Raw genomic sequence first — 23,734 nt, 5'->3', positions numbered from 1 at the left:
CCATCCATTACCACCACAGTCACTAAGAGACAACCAGCACCATCCATTACCACCACAGTCACTAAGAAACAACCAGCACCCTCCATTACCACCACAGTCACTAAGACACAACCAGCACCCTCCATTACCACCACAGTCACTAAGAGACAACCAGCACCATCCAATACCACCACAGTCACTAAGAGACAACCAGTGTCCTCCATTACCACCACAGTCACTAAGAGACAACCAGCACCATCCATTACCACCACAGCCACTAACAGACAACCAGCGTCCTCCATTACCACCACAGTCACTAACAGACAACCAGCGTCCTCCATTACCACCACAGTCACTAAGAGACAACCAGTGTCCTCCATTACCACCACAGTCACTAAGATACAACCAGCACCATCCATTACCACCACAGTCACTAAGAGACAACCAGCACCATCCATTACCACCACAGTCACTAACAGACAACCAGCGTCCTCCATTACCACCACAGTCACTAAGAGACAACCAGCGTCCTCCATTACCACCACAGTCACTAAGAGACAACCAGCACCATCCATTACCACCACAGTCACTAAGAGACAACCAGCACCATCCATTACCACCACAGTCACTAACAGACAACCAGCACCCTCCATTACCACCACAGTGACTAAGATACAACCAGCACCATCCATTACCACCACAGTCACTAACAGACAACCAGCGTCCTCCATTACCACCACAGTCAGTAACAGACAACCAGCACCATCCATTACCACCACAGTCACTAAGAGACAACCAGCACCATCCATTACCACCACAGTCACTAAGATACAACCAGCACCATCCATTACCACCACAGTCACTAAGAGACAACCAGCACCATCCTTACCACCACAGTCACTAAGAGACAACCAGCACCATCCATTACCACCACAGTCACTAACAGACAACCAGCACCATCCATTACCACCACAGTCACTAAGAGACAACCAGCACCATCCATTACCACCACAGTCACTAAGAAACAACCAGCACCCTCCATTACCACCACAGTCACTAAGAGACAACCAGCACTCTCCATTACCACCACAGTCACTAAGAGACAACCAGTGTCCTCCATTACCACCACAGTCACTAAGAGACAACCAGCACCATCCATTACCACCACAGTCACTAAGAGACAACCAGCACCATCCATTACCACCACAGTCACTGAGAGACAACCAGGGTCCTCCATTGCCACCACAGTCACTAAGAGACAACCAGCGTCCTCCATTACCAACACAGTCACTAAGAGACAACCAGCACCATCCATTACCACCACAGTCACTAAGACACAACCAGCACCATCCATTACCACCACAGTCACTAAGATACAACCAGCACCATCCATTACCACCACAGTCACTAACAGACAACCAGCGTCCTCCATTACCACCACAGTCAGTAACAGACAACCAGCACCATCCATTACCACCACAGTCACTAAGAGACAACCAGCACCATCCATTACCACCACAGTCACTAAGATACAACCAGCACCATCCATTACCACCACAGTCACTAAGAGACAACCAGCACCATCCATTACCACCACAGTCACTAAGACACAACCAGCACCATCCATTACCACCACAGTCACTAAGAGACAACCAGCACCATCCATTACCACCACAGTCACTAAGAGACAACCAGCACCCTCCATTACCACCACAGTCACTAAGAGACAACCAGTGTCCTCCATTACCACCACAGTCACTAAGAGACAACCAGCACCATCCATTACCACCACAGTCACTAAGAGACAACCAGCACCATCCATTACCACCACAGTCACTGAGAGACAACCAGGGTCCTCCATTGCCACCACAGTCACTAAGAGACAACCAGCGTCCTCCATTACCAACACAGTTACTAAGAGACAACTGGGAGCTTCCATTGCCATCCATAGCAACTCAGGCACATTTGGGACTATCAGAGAAACCCAGGACTGTTATTACCCAAGAAAGTCCCAGGTCCTTAGGTCAGTCACATGGGCCATCCACAACCACTGTGCCCATAATGCCCTGAACCAAAGTCACTGGTAACCATTCATGCTCATCAGGGCTACACAATACCACCCAAGATCATTCATGGCTATAGATAGCTACTCACACCCTGAAGACCACCCAAGCAGACATGAGGAATACAGGCCACATACAACCATCCAAGGTCTCTGAGGGTCATGCGTGACTGCCCAGGTTTCCGAAGTTCACTTACAGGGTCTCATGAGCCACTGAAGTGTCCCTTCCAGTATTAAAAATCCTGAATTTGCGTTACTGGTTGCTACTCTTTGGCCAACTGGAGCAGAACACAGCGGTAGGCAGGCCAGAGCAGGGTGGGCAGATGTAGTTAGGAGACCTGTCCTTCATCAACCCCCCACTTCCCCACCCCCGCTACACAGCGCACTGTGAGCCACTCCAAGGTGGTACTATGATCCACTTTACTAGTTTCCAATCAGAATCCTCTTCATTGTAACATTTCTTTTCAGCTTTATGCGTCCAACTGGTTTGGGTATAACTTTATGAAAGTCTGGTTCGACTTCATGCCTTGTCTAGTTTGCTGCTGTGGAAGCATAATGGCCAGATGACTTCTGTGGGGAGGGGCCGGGGATGCTTTTCATGCTCTTAGTTGGTGGCACAAGCTGTTATCTAGCCTCTTTTCCTTCCATGAAGGCCAAAAGATGGCACTAAAATTTATTTATGTTAAATTTAGGAATTATTTCTAGAACCCCTCTTAGATGTGCTCAGAAGCAGTGGTAGTAAACAAGCCATTTCTTTTGGAAGATCTGCGTGGACATGGGTAACAGTTAACGATTCGTCATTGCAATTCTCTTCACTGAGCACCTTAGGAGAGAGGCTGGGTTGTGACTTACAATGAACTTGTCCAGGAAGCGTGGGAAAGCCGTCCTGTCAGGAAGCCTGGCTGCCTGACAGCCATGTTGTCAGGAAGTCAGGCTGTCTGGCGGCCATATTGTCAGGAAGTCAAGTTGTCTGGCAGCCATGTTCGTGGAAACCTCATGGCTCCAAAGATTCCTGGCAGGTTGCTGACTGTGGTTGCCCTGTTTGAACATTTCCAAGGTTGAAACTTTGTACACCAAGCCTTAGCTTGAGAGGCTGGGAACTCACAAGAGCCTTTGGTCAAACATTAGTTCAGACTTGGGATCTACACCAGGCAGGGCTGGTGTCATCCTTTTCTGTCTAGAACTACCGTTGTGTGCTGAATTCTCCATCTGGGCTTCACACTGGAGCAACAAGAACGCCAACCTCCATGGCAGTGGGAAGTTTGCCACCAGCTGATGTGGCTCCCGGGACAGGGGACTTGTGTGGTCAGCGCCATTGCACAGCATTCCAGTGCCCACCTGACAGCGCCTTCCTCCTGCACCATTGTCCAGCTGTGCCAAGTGCTAAGTGAGGAGAATAGTTCTGTAGGAAGGCGGGTAAATGTGTGAGCTGTTCATCTGGTCACGTGAGCCCTGTCCTTGAAGAAGGCAGAGCTTCAGAAAGCCACCAGCCTGGGCCACTGAAGTGTCGTCCTTCATCAACCCAACCAACACCAAGTTCCTCCTTTGTGTCTTACAAGACACAGCCAACAGAAAGCCGTTTTCTCTAAGAATGTCGTTGTGAATGTGTATGTACTGGCCACCACATCACCATATGCTCTAAATAAAGTTCCATGAATTCTCCTTGTCATTAGTGCCATGGGAGAGTATTTCACCCAAGCAGGGCAAGCTCACCCCATTCCACAGCTCAATGTGAATTCCAACCAGGGCTCTTACTGTCAAAGTTCTTCAGTTTCTATTTTTCTTAGTATTTCCTTACATTATCCTTGTGTATAATTTGAAGTCACCTTAAATTATTTTTGAGAACGAGGGAGAACTTGATAAGCCCCACTGACTGAACGATACTCTGGGTTATTTTACGATGCACACAGTAGGGTGGTGGGCTTTCCACAGCATGAGTACTGGTTTGTCTCCAGCAAACAGTAAACAAGCAGATGACCTGCAGAGTAGAGGCTTAGCCCTCTGGAGTATGTGGGGTCCCCATTCTCCATGGCTACCAGGGCCAGCACTCCACAAGCACTCACATGGCTGGCTTCAGGAATTCCACTTAGAAAGGGCTCTGGGATGAAACAAGCCTTCAGGGAGACACTGAAGGTCTTTTAGGAGAAAGAAAGGAGAAAAATCCTCTCTTGTCAGTGTACATGACTTCAGTATCTGCTTACTATGTGTGTGTGACTTCCTTACTAGAGACAGACAGACATGGAGACAGAGGAGAGAAGAGGGAGGGGTGGAAAGTGGGAGGGGAAGAGGGAGGAAAAGAGAGGGAGAGAGAGGTAGAGACAGAGAAATGGAGAAACAGTCAGCGACAGGGACTTTTCTCAGGGACTATGTAACCATGACTCTGGTACTGAAGTCCACCTGAAACTCTAGCTATTGTGGCCACCCTTGGGAGCCGGAGATTGACAGTAGAATCATTCCAACTCAGGGTCTCAGTCACAGCTTTCTCTCACACCCTGGGCTTCAATGCCTCTCTCTGGACTTGGCTCACCTTGGATTTCTCTCTCTGATCATCTGTCTGGCTTTCCGAGGTGAAGCTCTACTCTTGCTGGGCACTGGGCAACTTCCAGGTGGGCAGGATGGGCAGGAGTCAACCCTTCTTGTGAGGAGCTGAGGAGCTTTTAGCTTCACAGTTACTGTGTGGGGCATTGTAGCTCTTGCTAGTTACACATCTGCCTCTATTTAAGTCAACATACTTAAAAAGCCAAAGATAGAAAGAGAAGGTACCTGGACCAGGGGACCCAGGGAAACAAGATTTTTGCCTCCTCTACCTTAAGTAGCAGACAGAATCACTCACTAAATGGGCACCCTACGGATAACCTATAATCTAAGCAAACAGGAAATTTCCTTCTGTGAATTGCAGCTGTCCTGGCATTTGACTACACAGGGTCTCAGGTTAAATTTTAAAGGGAAGCATCATTTTCTATTAGGATTCATTCCATAAAGACTGCAAGCTGGGAGCCCTGCCAGAGTTGCCACACCCTGGTCACCCAGGGGACAAGGTGAGAGCCAACAGGTCTGGTGGAGATTCTGGGGAGGTTGTGCCATGGGTGTGCACGCTCGTGTTTGGCCCACCCTGCCCCCACCTGGCCCTTCTGACCAGTACAAAAGCTGGTCAGAGGGAGGCGTGTGGGTTCTGGGGGTGAGCTGGGGCACATTACTGACTCCTGCTGCCCGGCTGGGGACCAGCCCACAGGCTTTTTTCCTACTGTAACCCCAGCACCAAGGTGGCAGATGTCTGGCAATCCAAGCCAAGTTTGTTAGAATTAAGGCGTCCCTGGAAATCACTACACCGTTTTTGAACCTGCAAAATACAACTTTGCTTTGGAGTTTTTCTGGCGGTGGAGGGAGCTCAGCTAGTTCTCTGTGCTGGCCCAGGTGCTGGGACTGAGCTGTCCCCTCCTCTCTGATCCACTGCTGGTCCTCTAAGTCCTAAAAATGAAGTTTGATTCAACACATGGCCCTCAGCGAGCAGAGTCCCGGGGTCATGCGGTATGACGCCTTCCCGACTCAAAGAGGTGGCCATCTTGAAATTCCAGTAAAGTCACCTGCAACTGTCACACAGCACGCGGCTGCCGGGTGGATGGGCTGGTTTTCAAGTCAGTTGCCACAGGAACGTGAGCCTTGGCACAGCGGGTCCCCATCACCGCCCCGGCCTCAGAAGCCATGTCTAGTCCCGGGTCAGTGGTTCTGGGCAGAGGCAGGGGAGAACAGGGTCCCGTCCTTTGCATCTAGAGATGTTAGTTTGGGACTGACCTGCCCAAATCGCGTTGTGCAGGAAGGAGACTCCAGAATCCATCTCTAAAGATGGTCCTTGCTTTCCACCCCCTTCCTCTGTCAGTCGCCCATGAGAGTGACAGGCTGTTGGAGCAGTTCTTCTGAACTCTGCTCCCATGTCCAGTCCCTGAGGGTCCCTTCCATCTGAAGAGGCATGTGGTGGCAGCGGGGAGTCTCTCTGCAGTTCCGTTTCAGTGTGCCCACAGAATCATCCAGCCTAGGAAAAAACGGCTAAGGCCAGACAACTCAGCAGTCGGCAATTAGGAAAGAAGCCACAGATGCGGGAGGTGCCGCATGGCCGCGGGTCCCCGTGTTTCCACTGCAGCGCCTGACCCCGCAGCTGGGAGACGCAGTGGCTGCTGGTCTTGCATGTCCGCCCACTGGCTGGCTGTCAGCGATCCCTGACGGCTGGCACTTCTGTTTTCCCACACGCACTAACTGCTCAGGAAGTTCTCAGAAAATCCACGGGCTGATCGTTAAGAGCAGTGCTTCCTGGGTACCAAGTGTCTGAGGGTACTTCTCCAGGTCTCTCTGCCAGGAAGCACCCCAGAGCCACCCAGAACCCTAGCTCCCAGGCAGTGAGGCGCTCAGGAGCAAGCACAGCCTGGAGTCTGGCTAGGAAGCTGGGCAGATAGACGCAGGCTCTGCGGACCACTTGTCCTCTACTGCTGTGTCTGCAACTCCCGTGCAGAGTGCACTGCTCTCCTGGGGACTTGGGAGGGGACAGTGGACAGGTTGGCCCCCGGCTGGATCACCTGGGCTCAGCAGAGATCCATCTGCCTCATGGTGCTGCAGTGCTCAGTAAATAACTAGACAGACAAATGACTGATGAGTAGAAGAATGACAGATAAAACAGATGTAAGGATGCAGATGACAGGCAGTTGGTTAGAGATAGATAGAGGCTAGCCAGATAACCGATGGATGAAGATAGGTAGTAGCTAGATGGATTGCTAGTTAACTAATCTGATGGACAAAATAGACAGATACTTGATGGATGGACAAGAGATAGATAATTAAAGGCTGGTTGATAGATGACAGATGGGTAGACACATGGATGGTTATCTTATCGACCATTTGAAGATGCTGCATTGTAAGGTTCATTGTAAGACTGTAAGATGAGATGTGAGATTCGTCACTGAGCAAATCCTCATTCACTAGAGCTCTCTGAAGCGCATGGGTGCATGCCTCCCCATCAGTTCACAGAGGACTGCTCTGAGCCTCTGGCCCCGCTCACGCCAGCTGAATCAGAAGGAAGGCGCCCCCTTGTTACCTTTCAGGACGGGGCAGATTTTCCAGACACCTGCAGCCCCTTCTCTGTTGAACTGCCCGAGGGCCAGCTCCATGTAGAAGAGTGGAGTTCCAGCGATGATCATGAAGAGCAGGTAGGGCACCAGGAAGGCACCTGTGGACGGAAGGCACCCTGAGCCCGGGAACGTGGGGTAGGGGGGAAGGCACCCTGAGCCCGGGAATGTGGGGTGGGGGGAAGGCACCCTGAGCCCGGGAACATGGGGTACGGGGGAAGGCACCCTGAGCCCGGGAACATGGGGTACGGGGGAAGGCACCCTGAGCCCGGAGCCGTGGGGGGGAAGGCACCCTGAGCCCAGGAACATGGAGGGGGAGGGCAACCTGAGCCCAGGAACGTGGGGGGGAAGGCACCCTGAGCCTGGAGCCATGGGGGGGGGGGAAGGCACCCTGAGCCCGGAGCCATGGGGGGAGGGCACCCTGAGCCCAGGAACGTGGGGGGGGGCACCCTGAGCCCGGAGCCGTGGGGGGGAAGGCACCCTGAGCCTGGAGCTGTGGGGGGGAAGGCACCCTGAGCCTGGAGCTGTGGGGGGGAAGGCACCCTGAGCCCAGGAACGTGGGGGGGAAGGCACCCTGAGCCCGGAGCCGTGGGGGGAAGGCACCCTGAGCCCGGAGCCGTGGGGGGAGGGCACCCTGAGCCTGGAGCTGTGGGGGGGAAGGCACCCTGAGCCCAGGAACGTGGGGGGGAAGGTACCCTGAGCCCAGGAACGTGGGGGGGAAGGTACCCTGAGCCCGGGAACGTGGGGGGGAAGGCACCCTGAGCCCGGGAACGTGGGGGGGAAGGCACCCTGAGCCCAGGAACATGGGGGGGAGGGCAACCTGAGCCCAGGAACGTGGGGGGAAAGGCACCCTGAGCCCGGGAACGTGGGGGGGAAGGCACCCTGAGCCCAAGAACGTGGGGGGGAAGGCACCCTGAGCCCAGAGCCGTGGGGGGGAAGGCACCCTGAGCCCAGGAACATGGGGGGGAGGGCACCCTGAGCCCAGAGCCGTGGGGGGGAAGGCACCCTGAGCCCGGAGCGTGACAGGGAGGCGGGCTGCCGCATCCATGAGCTTGGGCCCTGTCACCCCAGTTTCAAGCATGGCCTTTCCACCCAGCCACCTGCCCCTGCTCAGCCATGCCCGCACTGCCACGTCCAAGACAGTGACTTGGCCTGCTGCCATCAGTGTTCCCTGTCTCTCCTGGGTCCCCGGTCCGTGCCCCCCATGGCTCTGCTCACCATGGCCCTAGATCCCACACCCTGCCCACATGGCCCTGGACCCCATGGCCCTGCCCCCCCACCCTGCCCCCATGGCCCTGGACCCCATGGCCCTGGACCCCCCTGCCCCCATGGCCCTGGACCCCATGGCCCTGGACCCCCCTGCCCCCATGGCCCTGGACCCACACCCTGCCCACATGGCCCTGGACCCCACACCCTGCCCACATGGCCCTGGACCCCATGGCCCTGCCCCCCCGCCCCCATGGCCCTGTCCCCCCCCCTGCTCCCATGGCCCTGTCCCCCCCTGCCCCCATGGCCCTGCCCCCCCGCCCCCATGGCCCTGCCCCCCCCTGCCCCCATGGCCCTGCCCCCCCCCGCCCCCATGGCCCTGTCCCCCCCTGCCCCCATGGCCCTGCCCCCCCCTGCCCCCATGGCCCTGTCCCCCCCCTGCCCCCATGGCCCTGTCCCCCCCTGCCCCCATGGCCCTGCCCCCCCCCTGCCCCCATGGCCCTGCCCCCCCCTGCCCCCATGGCCCTGCCCCCCCCGCCCCCATGGCCCTGCCCCCCCCGCCCCCATGGCCCTGTCCCCCCCCCCCGCCCCCATGGCCCTGTTCCCCCCCCCCTGCCCCCATGGCCCTGTCCCCCCCGCCCCCATGGCCCTGCCCCCCCCCGCCCCCATGGCCCTGCCCCCCCCCGCCCCCATGGCCCTGTCCCCCCCCCTGCCCCCATGGCCCTGTCCCCCCCGCCCCCATGGCCCTGTCCCCCCCCCGCCCCCATGGCCCTGCCCCCCCCGCCCCCCCCCTGCCCCCATGGCCCTGTCCCCCCCCCCCCGCCCCCATGGCCCTGCCCCCCCCCCCGCCCCCATGGCCCTGCCCCCCCGCCCCCATGGCCCTGCCCCCCCCGCCCCCATGGCCCTGTCCCCCCCCCGCCCCCATGGCCCTGTCCCCCCTGCCCCCATGGCCCTGTCCCCCCCCCCGCCCCCATGGCCCTGCCCCCCCCCCGCCCCCATGTGCTCTCACCTCCGCCATTTTTGTAACACAGGTATGGAAACCGCCAGACGTTAGCCAGGTCCACAGCAAAGCCAATGACAGAGAGCAGAAAGTCGATTTTCTTGCTCCAGGTCTCCCGCTCCTGGGCCTCCCCGGGAGGGGAGGGTGGGTTGATGAGGGTGGAGTTGGTGAGCTGCACCCCGTTCTGCTCCTTGACCAGGATGAGCTCCACCTCTCTGGGGCCCGTGGAGTTGGTCTCCTTTGCCGGGACCACCACAGAGGACATGGGTCCTACGGAGTACTTGCTCTTACTCATGGGTGGACCGAACCTGGCCTTCCGTGTCCTCCTTCCTGGTCTACGGCCAACAGGAAAACAAATGGTCACACGCTGACTTGCTAGCCAGGCCTGAAGATGCACCTGGGCAGTCGCAGGCCAGACAGCGGGGGCGGGGCCTGCCAGGCCTCCTGGGGCGGGGCTGGGGGTGACGGCACAGAAATGGAGACAGACACTGTGGCTCCCACACACTCCGCCCCGAGCGCAGGCTCGAGTGATCTCTGTCATTCTAATAATGATGCACAGATGCTACCCCTCTCCCATGTTCCCAAGGAGCAACCTCCAGGCTTCCGAAGGACGCACAGGAACTCTTCACAACAACACACACGTTCTTTACACACAGTATAAAGTCTTCATCACCATCCACCTGCACTCCTTATATTTAGTAATAAAATCAAAAGCAAAATGCGGGCCAGGTATGGTGACACACACCTAAGCAGACCCCAGGACTCAAGAGGCCAAGGCGGACGTAAAGTCTGAGGCCAGCTTGAGTTAACGCAATGAGGCTGTCTCAAGAATCATGGCGATCAAGAAAAGGAGTGAAGTAACCAAAGCATGCACAGAGCCAAAGCATGCACAGAGCCAAAGCATGCACAGAGCCAAAGCATGCACAGAGCCAAAGCATGCACAGAGCCAAAGCATGCACAGGGCCAAAGCATGCACAGAGCCAAAGCATGCACAGGGCCAAAGCATGCACAGAGCCAAAGCATGCACAGGGCCAAAGCATGCACAGGGCCAAAGCATGCACAGAGCCAAAGCATGCACAGAGCCAAAGCGAGCCCCATGGCTGGAAGTCTGAAAACCAGCATTGCAATTTCTCCAAGGGAAGCTTGTGTGGAGCGCGGCCCGGCATCTCCATCTCCACCAGCGCCACCAGTGCCACCAGCGCCACCAAGGGGGAACCAGAGCCTCACCAGGGCGAGCACACTGTGCGCCACCGTCCCACAGAAATCACCTGCCACCGCTTCCACAGCGCCCGGCTAGAGTGACAGAGAACCCAAGCATTCACACACCGCACAGCCTGTGTGCTGCTTCCTATGAGCACATGTGTGCCACACACAGACAGATAGACACAGACAAGACACACAGACACAGACAAGACACACACAGGCACACACAGACATACAGACACAGACAAGACACACATAGGCACACAGACACAGACACACAGGTACACACACAGACACACAGGTACACACACAGACACACAGACACAGACACACAGACAAGACACACAGACACAGACAAGACACACACAGGCACACAGACACAGACACACAGGTACACACACAGACACACAGACACAGACACACAGGCACACACACAGACACAGACAAGACAGACACAGACACACAGACAAGACACACAGACACAGACACACAGACAAGACACACAGACACAGGCAAGACACAGACACACACAGTCACACACACACACAGACACACAGACACACAGGTACACACAGACACACAGACAAGATGCACAGACACTCTGAAGCCGCCCCGCGCCCGGTGCTGAAGGAGTAACTTCCTCTGCATCCAAACTCTGAAGCTCCTGACAAAAGCGATTTTCCGCCCGGCTTCTCTGTGGCCTCTTCACCTCCGGCCCAGCCCGACCCAAAGCGGTGCGGGGCGCGCGGGGCGCGGGGGTGAGGGGCGCGGAGCAGCGGTGCGGGCGCGGGGAGCCCGGGGCGCGGAGCCTCGGTGCGGGGCGAGGGGAGCGCGAGGCGAGGTGCGCGGAGAGGCGGGGCGCGGGTCATGGGGAGCGCGGGGCGAGGAGCAGCGGTGCGGGGCGCGGGGAGCGCGAGGCGCGGGGCGCGGGGGTGAGGGGCGCGGAGCAGTGCTGCGGGGCGAGGAGGGTGCGGGTCGAGGGGAGCGCTGGGCGAGGGGCGCAGAGCGGCGGGGCGGAGGGGAGCGCGGAGCCCGCACGTCCGGCCTCACCTCACAGGGCAGGCCCCGCATCCCCGCGCCTGCATCCCCGCGCCCTCATCCCCGGGTCCCGCGGCTCCAAGTCCGGGTCCGGCGTCGGCGCCTCCCGCGGCCGCTGCGCGCCGTTGCCCGAGGGCGCTCCGCACCCCACTGCTGGCGCCCCGCGCGGGCCGTGCGGCCGCTGCCTACCTGCGCCGGCTCCGCAGCCCGCCTCGGGAGGCCGGCGGCCGGCAACCGGCTCTTATCCTGCAGCCCGGTCCGCCCCGCCCCGCCGGCCGTCGGGGAGGGGAGCCGGCCGCCCCGCCCCTCGGGGCGGAGACACCCCGGCCCCGCCCGGCGCCCAGGGCCGCGAGTGGAGCTGGTGCCCCCCCAGCGGAGCCCCGCGCCCCCGGAGTGGACCCCGCCCCCCCGAAGTGGACCCCGCGCCCCCGGAGTGGACCCCGCGCCCCCGGAGTGGACCCCGCGCCCCCCCAGCGGAGCCCCGCGCCCCCGGAGCGGAGCCCCGCGCCCCCCGGAGTGGACCCCGCGCCCCCCCCCCGGAGCGGAGCCCCGCGCCCCCGGAGTGGACCCCGCGCCCCCCCCCCCGGAGCGGAGCCCCGCGCCCCTGGAGTGGAGCCCCGCGCCCCTGGAGTGGAGCCCCGCGCCCCTGGAGTGGAGCCCCGCGCCCCCGCAGTGGACCCTGCGCCCCCAGAGCAGAGCCCTGCGCCCCCGGAGTGGACCCCGCGTCCCCCGGAGCGGACCCCGCGCCCCCGGAGCGGAGCCCCGCGCCCCCCCCCCCGGAGCGGAGCCCCGCGCCCCCCCCCCCCCGGAGCGGAGCCCCGCGCCCCCGGAGTGGAGCCCCGCGCCCCCGGAGTGGAGCCCCGCGCCCCCGGAGTGGAGCCCGCGCCCCCGGAGTGGACCCCGCGCCCCCGGAGTGGAGCCCGCGCCCCCCGGAGTGGACCCCGCACCCCCGGAGTGGAGCCCCGCGCCCCCGGAGTGGACCCCGCGCCCCCGGAGTGGACCCCGCGCCCCCGGAGTGGAGCCTGCGCCCCCGGAGCGGACCCCGCGCCCCCGGAGTGGAGCCCGCGCCCCCCGGAGTGGAGCCCCGCGCCCCCACCACGTAGGGTCTCCCGCGCCGACCTGCCCGCCTCTGACTGTCCCGCGGGAGGGAGCGGGCGTCGGGCGTCCTCCTCCGCGCTCCTCCCCCGCAGAGGCCACGCGACCCTCCAGGTGAAGCCCCGACAACCTCTCCCGACCCGCAGGGGTGGCTGAGGTGGCCAGCCGCGTTCTGTCTCTCCCGGGGCCGGGCCTGGCACTCGCTGGGCGGCCAGGGCTCCTCGCAGCCTGCACTATGCACCGTGGTGCGCGGCCAACCCAGCCCGAGCCAGAGCTGGAGACAGCCCAGTCTGCTCCTGCGGGGAGGAGGGGAGGTGGGTGCCGGGAAGGGTCGTGGCCAGCTCCCCACGAGCCGAGCCGAGCCGGTCCTGCGCCCGCGCGGGGTGCAGGTTCCAGACGCCGATCTGGGGGCACAGGGCTCTGAGACACTGGGGGTCCCCGTCAGGGGTGGAAATGCAAGGGGGGAGGGAGGGAGCCCAGCCAGGGGAACCTGGGTGGCAGTGACACTGCTGCCCTGGCACACCACACACACGAGGTACAGTGTGCACACGAGTTACACCATGCACAGGAGGTACAAGGCACACGCACGCAGGAGCACACCCGCATACGTGGCACAGAGCACACGCAGCACACCACGCACACGTCATACACTGCACACACGAGGCACACCACGCACATGTGGCACACCACGCACATGTCATACACTGCACACATGAGGCACACCACGCACATGTGGCACAGAGCACACGTGGCACACCACGCACACGGTACACTGCACACACGAGGCACACCACGCACACGTGGAACACCACGCACACGTCATACACTGCACACACGAGGCACACCACGCACATGTGGCACAGAGCACACGCGGCACAGCACGCACACGGTACACTGCACACATGAGGCACATCACGCACACGTGGCACACCACGCACACGGTACACTGCACACATGAGGCACATCACGCACACGTGGCACACCACGCACACATCATACACTGCACACATGAGGCACACCACGCACACGTGGCACACCACGCACACGTCATACACTGCACACACGCACACCACGCACATGTGGAACACCACGCACACGTCATACACTGCACACACGAGGCACACCACGCACACGTCATACACTGCACACACGAGGCACACCACGCACACGTCATACACTGCACACACGAGGCACACCACGCACACGTCATACACTGCACACACGAGGCACACCACGCACATGTGGAACACCACGCACACGTCATACAATGCACACACGAGGCACACCACGCACACGTGGAACACCACGCACACATCATACACTGCACACACGTGGCACACCACGCACACGTGGAACACCACGCACACATCATACACTGCACACATGAGGCACACCACGCACACGTGGAACACCACGCACACATCATACACTGCACACATGAGGCACACCACGCACATGTGGAACACCACGCACACGTCATACACTGCACACACAAGGCACACCACGCACACGTCATACACTGCACACACGAGGCACACCACGCACACGTCATACACTGCACACACGAGGCACACCACGCACACGTCATACACTGCACACACGAGGCACACCACGCACACGTCATACACTGCACACACGAGGCACACCACGCACACGTCATACACTGCACACACGAGGCACACCACGCACACGTCATACACTACACACACGAGGCACACCATGCACACGTCATACACTGCACATGCGTGGCACAGAGCACACACGGCACACCACGCACATGGCACACTGCACACATGTGGAACACCACGCACACGTGGCACACCACGCACACGTCATACACTGCACACATGAGGCACAGCACGCACACGTGGCACACCACGCACACGTCATACACTGCACACACGCACACCACGCACATGTGGAACACCACGCACACGTCATACACTGCACACACGAGGCACACCACGCACACGTGGAACACCACGCACACGTCATACACTGCACACACGAGGCACACCACGCACACGTGGAACACCACGCACACGTCATACACTGCACACACGTGGCACACCACGCACACGTGGAACACCACGCACACGTCATACACTGCACACACGAGGCACACCACGCACACGTGGAACACCACGCACACATCATACACTGCACACATGAGGCACACCACGCACATGTGGAACACCACGCACACGTCATACACTGCACACACAAGGCACACCACGCACACATCATACACTGCACACACGAGGCACACCACGCACACGTCATACACTGCACACACGAGGCACACCACGCACACGTCATACACTGCACACACGAGGCACACCACGCACACGTCATACACTGCACACACGAGGCACACCACGCACACGTCATACACTGCACACACGAGGCACACCATGCACACGTCATACACTGCACACGCGTGGCACAGAGCACACACGGCACACCACGCACATGGCACACTGCACACACGTGGAACACCACGCACACGTCATACACTGCACACACGAGGCACACCACGCACACGTCATACACTGCACACACGAGGCACACCACGCACACGTCATACACTGCACACACGAGGCACACCACGCACACGTCATACACTGCACACACGAGGCACACCATGCACACGTCATACACTGCACACACGAGGCACACCATGCACACGTCATACACTGCACACGCGTGGCACAGAGCACACACGGCACACCACGCACATGGCACACTGCACACATGTGGAACACCACGCACACGTCATACACTGCACACACGAGGCACACCACGCACACGTGGCACACCATGCACACGTCATACACTGCACACACGAGGCACACCACACACACGTGGCACACCATGCACATGTCATACACTGCACACACAAGGCACACCATGCACACATGGCACAGAGCACACATGGCACACCACGCACACACGGCACACCACGCACACGTCATACACTGCACACACAAGGCACACCACGCACATGAGGCACACCACACATACAGTACACTGCACACACAAGGCACAGAGCACACACGGCACACCACGTACATGGCACACTGCACACATAAGGCACACCACGCACACGGTACACTGCACACACAAGGCACACCACGCACATGTGGCACACCACGCACACGTCATACATTGCACACACGGTACACCACGCACATGTGGCACACTGCACACACAGACAAACCAGGAAGGAAGGCTGGCACCTCTACAAGGGCGCAGTCCTGGCCCAGGCCCCTCAGGTGAGATGAGCAGGCTGGGGAGCAGGGCCTCTTGTACCAACACATGACACAGGGTGTGTAGCACACGGCGTGCACCAGGCATCGGTGTGCGGCCTGAGTGACACCCAGCAGTCACACTCACCTGGCCTGCATCAGCACTCCACAGTCAGCGGCGCGGTCTCTTCTTAGAGAAACTGGCCCCTGGTCCTGCCAGCTGGGCGTGGATGACCCAGAGGTGGGCACAGAGCTCTGCCAGCCCCTCGCAGGAAGGCATGCTGGGCCTGTGCACGTAGAGCGGGTGTGGTTGGTTGTGAGTTGATTAAACCTGATTGAACAGCGACCTTTGCATGTCAGAAACTTGGCTCTAAATGCCAAACTGGCTTTCTTCCGGCCACTGCTACGGCCGTGCCTGAGCACCGCGCAGAGGCGGGCAGAGCTACAGAGTGTCCTGCCACCCACAGCCCAGTCTCCCCACGGGCCAGGGACTACACATGGCTGCCCAGGCCACACGGGAGAGCCTGGGGATCCTTCTGTGTGTGACGCCCTGCCCAGGGTCCCCCGCAGCGCCGGACTCAGCACGTGTGTCCCTGCCTGTGACAGGATGCGGTGGAGGCTGCGGCATCCTGAGGCGCTGAACCGGTGGAGGATAAGAGAGGCTGCCCAGAGTAAGGGTTAATCCGGATCCTCCGCTTGAATGGCTGGGGGTGCATGGGAGACCAGGAAAGCACTCCTCTGACGAGAGATCTGCGTTGCAGGTGGTGGCGTTCTCCATGGGCTTGGGGAGCTGGGTGGGATCAAAGAGGAGAAAGGAGAAAGCCCAGGAACTTGGGCTGCCTCTCCTGCTGACCCCCGCTGACCGGGGGTGAGCAGCTTTCCTCCTTCACACGCCTCACCCAGGGGTTTCTGCCTTGCCAGTGGCCGTGGACTGAGCCCTTGGGAACGGTGAGCCAAGCAAGGTCTCTCTCCCTGGATTCTGTTAGGAATGTGGTCACAGTGACAAGAAAGGGTAGCACAGGAAATGAGCTCCAGAGAAATGGGGTCCTTGCTGTGACCAGACATGACTGTGTGAGCCTCAGGACTCTGGAACTGCTTGTGGAAAGAGCTCAGGGGAAGCCTTACGGGCCACCCTAGCACAAGCTCAGAAGGCACAACGGCAAGAGGAAGGTGGACTTGAAGGCCGCAACCATGTGGTATTAGATGGGGCGGCGGCCCTATGGGAGTTGGGCTGTGGCTGGGACAGGCTGGGAGTTCTCCACATTTTGTCCGTGTCCTGAGAGTTGGAGCAAGAGTTTCAGCCAGAGGAAATTTTGAACCAGCTCCACATTCAGACCACGTCAGGGTTATTGCTGGCATCTAGGAGCCAGACTTATGGGGATAATCCAAAGCAAAAGCGGAATTGAGCGGTTTGGAAAAAATGGGCAGTCTGGCGAGAAAAGGAATGTTTGCGAGTTGTGAACGAGAAAGTTGTGGTTCTTAAGGAAATTCGTAGTGTGTGCAGTGTTTGCACCATGTTTCACTATCTGCACCCGGACAGCGGAACAGCAGCCTGGAGGACACTGCAGGAACCGGCCAGGCTCCTGCCACCCCAGGCCCCGCGGTTACTGCAGTAGGGTTTGAAGAGCTTCGCGAATCTGGGACTAGCCAGCACTCACACAGGTGGCAGGTCTTCCTGTCATCCACCGGCTGCTGATTTTGACCTCCCCAGACAGCACCAGCTGGGTAGTAAGGGTTCTAAACACAAACCCATGGGGGATGTTTGTGTGTGGAAGGTAAGAGGTGGGTCATGGAGACTTCCACCCAGATATCGAAGGGAAACGCAGGAGGCCCGGAAGTGCACAGCAGGGTCAGGACCCTGAGACATGTCGCTGCCGGCTATGGGGGTGAAGCCGTAAGGGCAGTGGAGACCCCAGGACATCAGGGTGTGCCCAGAGAGCAGCAGACACGGCAGAGCCAGTGCAGAGGAAAGCCACGGTCCCAGGGCAGGCTGCCCGAGCGGGCACTCCTGTCAGGATGCCTCCTGTTCGGAACTCGGTGCTGGCTTGCTGGCTTCCAGTCCTGCTTTGGTCCTGAGGTGTACTCTGCCATGTGTGTGGAAGTACGTGGCTTTCCTTTTTTTTTTTTTTGGTCAGTCGAGGGCGCTGTCCCTCAACTCTTCAGCTCAAGGCGAGCGCTCTACCCCTTGAGCCCCAGCCCCACTTCTGGTTTTCTGGTGGTTTATTGGAGATAAGTGTCTCATGGACTTTCCTGCCAAGGCTGGCTTTGAACTGTGATCCTCAGATCTCAGCCTCCTGAGTAGATAGGATTATAGGCATGAGCCACCGGCACTCAGTTTTTTTCATTTTTATAGGGGCTCACCGCTAAGTGTTTGCCTTAAGAGATTGAATTTTGACTTTGAACAATGCTTAGATTTGCTAAGATTGCTGGGGATTTTTGGAGATTTAATCCAAGAGCATTTTGCCTTTGAAGGCCAGTGGTAGAATGTTGTGGTTTGAGTAGAAATGTCCTCCACAGGCTCTGTTTTGAATCCTTGGGCCTGCTTTTACTGTTGTATTTAAATAATCCTTCTTGATCTGAAGATCACATTGTCTCCCAAGTTTTCCTCTGAAATTTTAAGTTGTAGATTTCACCTCTGTGAATGCTGCCCATTTCACAGGAAGCTGGCAGAAAGTGTGGTCCAGGTTCATTGTTTTACATGTGACTCCCCCCCTCCTCCCCCCCCGCCCCTCCCCCCCCCCCCCCCCCCCGTGTGGAAAGATGGTCTTTCTCTGCCCAGTTGTAGGAAACATCAATTCTGCATGTAGGTGCGGTTTGTTTCTGAATTTCCGTTATTGCTTTTTATCTGTGATGATGCCAGTGTTGCATTTGCAGCAAACTGAATATTCTCTCCTGAATTCTAACCTCAGGTGACAGTGCTCAGGGCAAGGTCGGCATACCTGCTCCCCCCGCCCCGCCCCCCCCCCCCCCCCCCAGTGTGTATCTGTCCATTTAAAGTGTGCAGTCGGTAGGTGCCATGATTTAGGTTTTGTCTTCATATGCTTGGACAATTTCTGCTTTTTAACTGGGGCATTCAAACCATTTACACTGAATTTGTGCTTAAGTGTACCATCTTGATATGTTTCTATTTGTTTCTAATGTGTTCTCTTCTTTTTTTCCCTTCCTGTTTTGGGCTGATTTTTATTTCATCTTCTTTGCTGCGTTGTTAGCTGCCCTAGTTTAGTTGTTACGTTAGGTGTTAGCTTACCACAGACTGCATTCCGAGACAGCTACCATCCAAGCATGGTTGCCCATGCCAGTAATCACAGCACTCTGGAAGAAGAGGAAGGAGGGTTGTGAGTTTGAGGTCGTCCTGGGCTGTATCATGAGATCCTATCTCAAAAAAGGAAGGACTGGACAAAAATGAAGGGAGAGGAGAGAGAGAAGAGGGGTAGGGGAGGAAGAGGCGGCATGGATGGCCTGTGTTCTTTGGGTCATGTGAACTGAACATCATGTCCTGTAAAGATATTCTGCCTCCAGAACTGAGGCAGGTTTGCTTTAGAGAGATGATCATTTCTCAAGGACATTTAAATGAGAAGTATGTGTTTGCTTTATCCATACAGCTCCCATGTCGGGCTCCTTTCTCCGTGGGGTGGGCTGGATGAAAGGGAACCCTTTTCTCTGTATTGAGGGCTGACTTGAGCATTCTTAGGTTGCAAGTCACTGGTGATCATTTCTGTCAGCGTTTGTCTGCATGAAAGTCTTTGTCCGGATTGTAGTTTTCCTGGGAAAAGCATTATAGGTGAGCAGTTTCTTCTAATTTGATCTGGGAACACCCATCTCTCTGTTGCTGTGTAAGAAATATGTCCCTTAGCCAGGCACCAGTGGCTCACGCCTGTCATCCTAGCTACTCAGGAGGCTGAGATCTGAGGATCACAGTTCACAGCCAGCCCAAGCAGGAAAGTCTCCGAGACTCTTATCTCCAATAAACCACCAGAAAACCGGAAGTGGTGCTGTGGCTCAAGTGATAGGGTGCTAGCCTTGAGCTGAAGAGCCCAGGGACAGCGCCCAGGCCCAGAGTTCAAGATCCATGACCGACACACATACACAAAAACAAAAAAAGAAAAAAATTGTCTCTTTTCAATTCAGGTTAATTGTTTAAAATATCTAATTGCTTTTTCCTTTTTTTCCCCTTATTTTTCGTGCTTGTACTGGGGCTTGAACTCAGGGCCTCAGCACTGTACTACAGCTTTTTCTGCTCTACCACCTCAGCTACAGCTCCACTTCCAGCTTTTTTGGGCTAATTGGAGATGAGTCTTTTGCACTTTTCTGACTAGGCTCTGAACTGTGGTCCTCAGAGCTCAGCCTCCAGAGTAGCTAGGATTTCAGGCGTGAGCCAATGCACCCTGCTTCTGTTCCATTTTAAACAGCACTGCCATCTCTTGAAGACCATTTACCGGAGCTGGGAAGGGGCTCAGTGGTAGAGCGCTTGCCTTGCATGCCTGAGGCCCTGGGTTTGATTCCTCAGCACCACATACGCAGAAAGAAAAAAGCCAGAAGTGGTGCTGTGGCTCAAGTGGTAGAGTGCTAGCCTTGAGCTGAAGAGCTGAGGGACAGTGCCCAGGCCCAGAGTTCAGGCCCCACGACTGGACCCCCCCCCAAAAAAAAACCCACCAAAAACCCAAAAAGACCATTTACCTTTTCTTTGGTGATATTCAGCCCAAACAGGGCAGCTTTCATCACTAGAATTTGGATTTGTGTCTTAAAATATCTTCCATGTTTCTTTTAAATACACTCAATTTTGTCTCTAGCTTGTTTTTCAAATGATGTGATGCAATGGTAGCTATTGTCAAAGCATCTGCTAATTTTGGTTGTTTGTGTTCCTTGGTTATAAGGTGTGTGTGTGTGCATCCTGGCATTTCCAGTTGGATGCCAAGGGCAGTGGACATGTCCTGTTCTGCAGGGACCGCCTTGTAATCCTGTACACATCTGAGCTGCAGGTAAGTTGCTTAGAGTCTGGCCAATCTTTCAGGGCTTGCTTAGAGCTTTGAGACCCGAGAGATGTTTATTCTAGTGTTAACCTTTCCTCGCTGTGGAAATGTTAATATAAACTGCACTTTGTGTTGAATAGAACTACTGATATTCTTGGATTTAAGTTTACCATTTTGCTATATTTGTAATATTTATTCTTCCTCCTTCCCTGCCTGGCTTGGACACAATTACCATTTATATTAATTGTCTCTTGGCCACTGTCCTCCCTGGAGGGCTTAGCACATGCATTTCTAGGTTCTCACACTCCGTTATCCTCAAATAATATCAATCACCTGCAGGGATCCAAATTACTGCATGTTATTCTTTTAATTCTGCCTGGAGGGGTGGCTGGTTGTGGACCGATGGAATGGGTCACTGCCACTGTCCACAGCTTTCTGTCTAACATGACAGAGGCAGGCCAATAAAGGCTTCAGAGAGCGGGGCTGGGACTGGAACCTTGGGAGCCTGGCTGTCCTTGGCACTGGCTGAGGTCAAGGAACCACAGCGGTGTGGAGACAGAGGACAGAGTGGGGAGGAAAGTTCTGGTTGCTCTCCTGTGCCCCCACAGCAGCCACTGGAGGTCACTGTCAGCCAGCGTCACGCCCTGTCCTGTATGGTGAGCACTCACCCCAGAGCTGTGGCCCCAGTCCTACACAGCCCACCCACCACTGCCCTCAACCAGGCCCTGCCCCTCTGCCCTGCACAGCCCCGCCCACCAGTCCTTGGAGGCCGGCCCACTACTGTCCTGCACCAGCCCCGCCCACCAGTCCTTGGAGGCCGGCCCACTACTGTCCTGCACCAGCCCCGCCCACCAGTCCTTGGAGCCCCTTTCCCACATCAGTGGAGGTTCTTCAGCAGGGGCTGAGCACAGGCTGGCTCACCCTCGCCCTGGTTTGGCTTCAGTTCCCCCAGCAGTCTGAACCCCTGGAATGACTTTCCTGTCCGCTGCTAGGGCACCTGGGCTGCAGGGCTGGCTGTGTTTGGAAGCTCAGGGCGGAGGCAGGTCCCTGACAAGCAGACATCCCCGAGGACCCTGCCTGCGATGGGCCCAGCCCAGAGCAGGGCAGCTGTGTGAAAGTATGTGGTACCTGTCTTCATTAAAGAGAAAAAAGCAACCCAAAAGCTTAAGCACATGTGCTCAGTTTCAAAGGCACTACTGAGTAAAAATCACAACTGCCAAGTGTAGCTGGAAAGGTGGCTCAGAGGTGGAGCGCTTGCCCTGCATGCATGAGGCCCCAGTTCCATTCCTCAGCACCACATACGCAGGAAAAGCCGGAAGTAGTGCTGTGGCTCTAGTGGTAGAGCGCCAGCCTTGAGCACCGAGAGGCTCAGGGACAGCGCGGCACCCAGGCCCCGAGTTCAAGCTCCATGACTGGCCAAAAAAAACCCCCAAAAACAAAAAAAACCCCACAAAAAAAAAAACGACAAGGAATGCATAAACTGAGTGAAATTGCCAACATAATCGTACACTCGGGCCTGGCGGCCATCCCATCAGGGTGTCCAGCCCCAGGCATTTGCCTGGGCACCATCACATCCTCACCTTTGGTCTACCAAACCTCCATTTCTGAGGTGTGACTGAAGGTTTGACCCGCACCCTGTCCTCCCAGGAGCAGACATGAGGCGAGCCCAGCTGAGCACAGCAGCCTGACACGGACAGGGCGACCCGCCCCCCCAGCCTGCTGCTGACCGTCCATTGTGGGCCTAGCCCTTACGGCTCTGAGGCCAGGAAAGGGTTAAGAGGCTGGAAGACTAAAAACTATCATGTGAAGGTCAAGCTGTGTAGGCCAGACAGATGTAGAGCTGTTTGAACACTGAGCCCTGGATAAGGGACTACTTACCCTATTCTTTGCCCGTACGGTGCAGTCGCCCCACACCAAACCCGTCTCCCTGCCCAGACCCTATAAAACCCTGGACTCCACCCCACGCCCCATCCCAACGGGAAGGCCGTGCCTCGGCTGCGTAGCTCGGTGAACAGTCCTCACCTGTGAAGACTGAGGCTGGCCTGCCTCCTTCCTCTCCATGCTCCTAACACTGACACCTCAGCGGTTTCTCTTGTTTCTAAATCTTTCACAGGTTCCATGGGGCTGAATGTAAGAGCCATTTTCCTTTCAATAAAAGTATGTTAAAGGCACCTGTGCATAAAACAGAGCAACTACGAATCAAATCACCAGGAGCAGGTGAGTCTGTTTGTTACTGTCTGCAGTTTTTGTTGTTGTTGGTTGTGGAGCTTGAACTCTAGGTCTGGGCGCTGTCCCTGAGCTCTTCAGATTGAGGCAAGCACCACTTTTGGTTTTCTGGTGATTTAATGGAGATAAGAGTTTCATGGATTTCCCTGCCTGGGCTGGCTTTGAACTGTGATTCTCAGATCTCAGCCTCTTGAGTAGCTAGGATTAAAAGCGTGAGCCATGGGCACCTGACTATATATTTTTTTGTTTTTGGTGTTGGTACTGAGGCTTGAACTCAGGGCCTTGGCATTGTCCCTGAGCTTGTTGGCTCAAGGCTAGTACTCCAGCACTGGAGTCACAGCTCTTGAGGGTCTCATGGCCATTCCTGCCTGGGCTGGCTCCCAACAGAAATCCTCCTGAGTAGCTGGGATTACAGGTGTGAGCCACCAGCGACCGACTGTCTGTAATTCTGAAGCCTTCCAGGGCTCTTTCAAGCTACCATGAAAGCTTTGTCTTTCCAACACAGCTCAACTAGTTTCTAGACCTTTCTACAAACAAATCTCATTTCTGTTGGTTCTCCTGTCAATCAAGTGCTGAAACAAACACACCTTCAG

General features: G+C 57.0%; 1 protein-coding gene across 1 annotated transcript in view; it reads right to left on the bottom strand.

Moving 5' to 3' along the window:
* Positions 1–9,702, bottom strand: part of Slc6a3 (solute carrier family 6 member 3) — a 42,112-nt gene extending 32,410 nt beyond the window's left edge. Inside the window, exons 1-2 of the mRNA XM_042695168.1 lie at positions 9,371–9,702; positions 7,125–7,256 (exon numbers count right to left, since the gene is read on the bottom strand). Coding sequence (XP_042551102.1) covers positions 7,125–7,256; positions 9,371–9,656 — 418 coding nt within the window. The 5' untranslated portion in view covers positions 9,657–9,702. The remainder of the gene's footprint in view (positions 1–7,124; positions 7,257–9,370) is intronic.
* Between the last annotated feature and the right edge of the window lie 14,032 nt (positions 9,703–23,734).

This window comes from Dipodomys spectabilis, unplaced genomic scaffold, assembly GCF_019054845.1.
Source record: "Dipodomys spectabilis isolate Male_0828 unplaced genomic scaffold, ASM1905484v1 ptg000179l, whole genome shotgun sequence".
In the NCBI taxonomy this organism is placed as follows: domain Eukaryota; kingdom Metazoa; phylum Chordata; class Mammalia; order Rodentia; family Heteromyidae; genus Dipodomys; species Dipodomys spectabilis.
The sequence above is the reverse complement of the archived record's forward strand: the minus strand, read 5'-3'. Positions and strand labels throughout refer to the sequence as shown.